The 2,737-nt window shown below is 41.0% G+C and overlaps 1 protein-coding gene across 1 annotated transcript; it reads right to left on the bottom strand.

The window, feature by feature from the left end:
• Positions 1-397: 397 nt before the first annotated feature.
• On the bottom strand, positions 398-2,235 carry LOC149813581 (transcription factor MYB41-like). The gene is made up of 3 exons (XM_089991980.1): positions 1,973-2,235; positions 1,051-1,695; positions 398-437 (listed from the first exon to the last, which is right to left on the bottom strand). Exons 1-3 carry the CDS (start codon positions 2,233-2,235, stop codon positions 398-400), a joined length of 948 nt encoding a protein of 315 aa, XP_089848106.1.
• Between the last annotated feature and the right edge of the window lie 502 nt (positions 2,236-2,737).

Below are 2,737 nucleotides of genomic sequence, written 5' to 3'. Positions count from 1 at the left end.
TTGTTAAGAAGTAGGCCCAGCTTCAGCTTCGTGATGGAAACCCATGGGTTTGAAATTTTTAACGTCACATCAATTTGGTGCCATTATTCTCAAGGAAAGAAATGGGCGTTTGGTATGGCGGGTCTGGTTGCTATCAGCCTGGAGATCTATTCAGTACGTGAGAGATGGATGGCTAATAAAGTATAACGTGTTCATTTCTCTTGAGTTCTTCTCAAAACATCATGAGATTTACAATCCATGGGATACATCAATTTGCTTATTATTAAAACATATGCACACTATTCAATACAATTTTGTGGGCAACAAAACATGAACTATATCTCATCAATCATAAATCTTTCTCCATGTACAAAGGCGTCAATTGATCTCTAATGAGGGCTCCTCCATCTTGCACTAATTAAGTTGCTTCCATCCACGAAGAAGACGAAGCAGTTTGGCTGAACACAAGGAGAAAAAGAAAAAAAAAAGTTACTGAATGGGGAAATAGAATTCACAATGACATGTTTTGTTAAAAAACAAAAATTGTTCTCAATATGGTCTTATTGTTATGATGATAAACTATGCACGTCTATTAAATAGGTGAACTAGCAAATTTGTCTTTTTAATAGAAAACCAAGCTTGGCAGCTTATAAGGGCTTCATCTTCTTTTTTTGAAGGCAAGCTGGGGTAATTAGGCAGACCCCTACCAGTTATACAATGATACCATTGGGATTTGAACTTGCAACATCCCAACACAAGGTGACGTGCACTAGCTACTCCTACCAGACAAGCAGAGCCCCCCCCCCCCCCCCCCCCCCCGTTGGTAAAGGCTCCATCTTCTTGGTAAGGGGCAACCATGGTTTGTCACTTGACATGAGACGATCATGGTTCGAAACCCATGGGGGGCATCCCTTACCATGAAGTCTAAGCTGGGTGTACTCCCCAATAGGCAGGAGGGGACCTCCAGGGTTTTACCAACCCCAATGTGCAGTTTCTCTTGGCCCAGCTCAAACAAAAATAAAAATAAAAAGACAAAACCACATTTTCGGAATAACTGACAATTATACATACTTTAAGATATCTGCCCAGTAGTCATTGGTTTGATCATCAAAACTTAGCTCCCCCCAGGCTTCAAAATTAGTCATCGTCATCGTCGCTGTCGTGGTTGAAGAATTGGTAGAGATTTCAGATGGGTTCATCTGGTCCTGAATCTGGTTTGGTTTGGCACAAGTAGATGGGGATGAAACCGGTGTGTCTAGAGTTGGAAATAATGCACCTTCATTATCATCATAGACATGGCTCTGCTGGTAGCCAGTAGCAATCTCTGTATTTCTCATCAGGTCACACAAACTGGGGTTCATTTGAATTTGATCCAAGGGTAGATCAGGATAGGAGGGAAGATTCTCAAGTTGATAATTTGACATGATTGGTGGCTGTTCATTCATTCTATAGGGGAGGGCATAGGGCTTTGCATTGATCATGGCCTGAAGGAGGTTGTGCAGATAATTAATGCCGGCTAGTTGTGCAGCATCTGTTTGTAGGCTAAGAGTCTGATCAATTGAAGGGAAACCAGATAGCATGCTGAGGTCCAGTCTAGGCTTGTGGGTGACAGGATCAATCCCCAATTGGATCAGTTTCTTCTTCAGGTGAGTGTTCCAATGATTCTTGATCTCGTTGTCAGTGCGCCCGGGTAAGTGTGTCGCAATTGTAGACCACCTAGGTACAAAGAAAGGAAATGAGTTCCTCAGGTAACATAGTGCTAACTCATTTAGTCGTCTTGGCATATGTATATGACTCTCACCCAAGTATTATAAATGCATTGCTCATGCATGTGAAAAAAAAAACATGTAATTTAAGTGGTTGCCATAATATCATTCTTTCAAAAAATGATATTGAAGTGTCACTCATATAAGCACGTTTATCTTTGGAATCTTATCTCATTGATGATACCCTAATTGGAGTAGGGTTGGATCAGGAAGACAGAACTAATTACTTGTTCCCTAAGAGAGAATGAAGGTTCAATATGGTCTGCTCCTCATCAAATGAGAAATTGCCCCTCTTGATGTCTGGCCTAAGGTAGTTGGTCCATCTGAGCCTGCAACTCTTCCCGCACCGGTTGAGTCCGGTGAGCTTCGGCAGAGCTCTCCAGCTTCCGTGGCCATGCTTTTGGATATAGTCCATAAGCTTCTGGTCTTCCTCAGGCGTCCATGGTCCTTTCTTAAGGCCATTTTCATCACAGCTTGGAGATCTCCCCATTGTACCTACAAAGGAAGAGAAAAAGAAAACCTCAGTACCTTGAAATTAATCTTTCTTGGTTAGAGATAGGCGGTTCTCTCTCTTTGACATCAAAAAAAGAAGATGGTCTTGAAGAACACACCTTATAACCAGGGTATGTGTAAGGAAGATCTACCTCAGAGAACACAAAATGAGCTCTTATTTGGCATCAGATGGAGCGATATATAGAGGTTGTTGTACAACTGAAGGGGGTGGTGTGAGGGGTGATGTGTACTAAAAGGCTTTTATTTTATTATTTATTTAATCACTAGAAAGTTATTTACTGCCCCCCATATTTTAATGGAATACCAGAGCAATCCTAATCCCTTTTGCGATAGCAAGGTGGCTTCCGATATTGTAAAAGGATGTACCTACTCATCAAGATGAAATAAAAAAGAAGCAACACAATGATACATTTTTGAATTGGGACCTTTGGGGATACGTAGTTTGACTAATATTTTTTATTTTTTCTTGGTTATGACAT

This window comes from Nuphar pumila, chromosome 16 (assembly GCF_984573655.1).
Source record: "Nuphar pumila chromosome 16, dmNupPumi1.hap1.1, whole genome shotgun sequence".
NCBI lineage: Eukaryota > Viridiplantae > Streptophyta > Magnoliopsida > Nymphaeales > Nymphaeaceae > Nuphar > Nuphar pumila.
The sequence above is the reverse complement of the archived record's forward strand: the minus strand, read 5'-3'. Positions and strand labels throughout refer to the sequence as shown.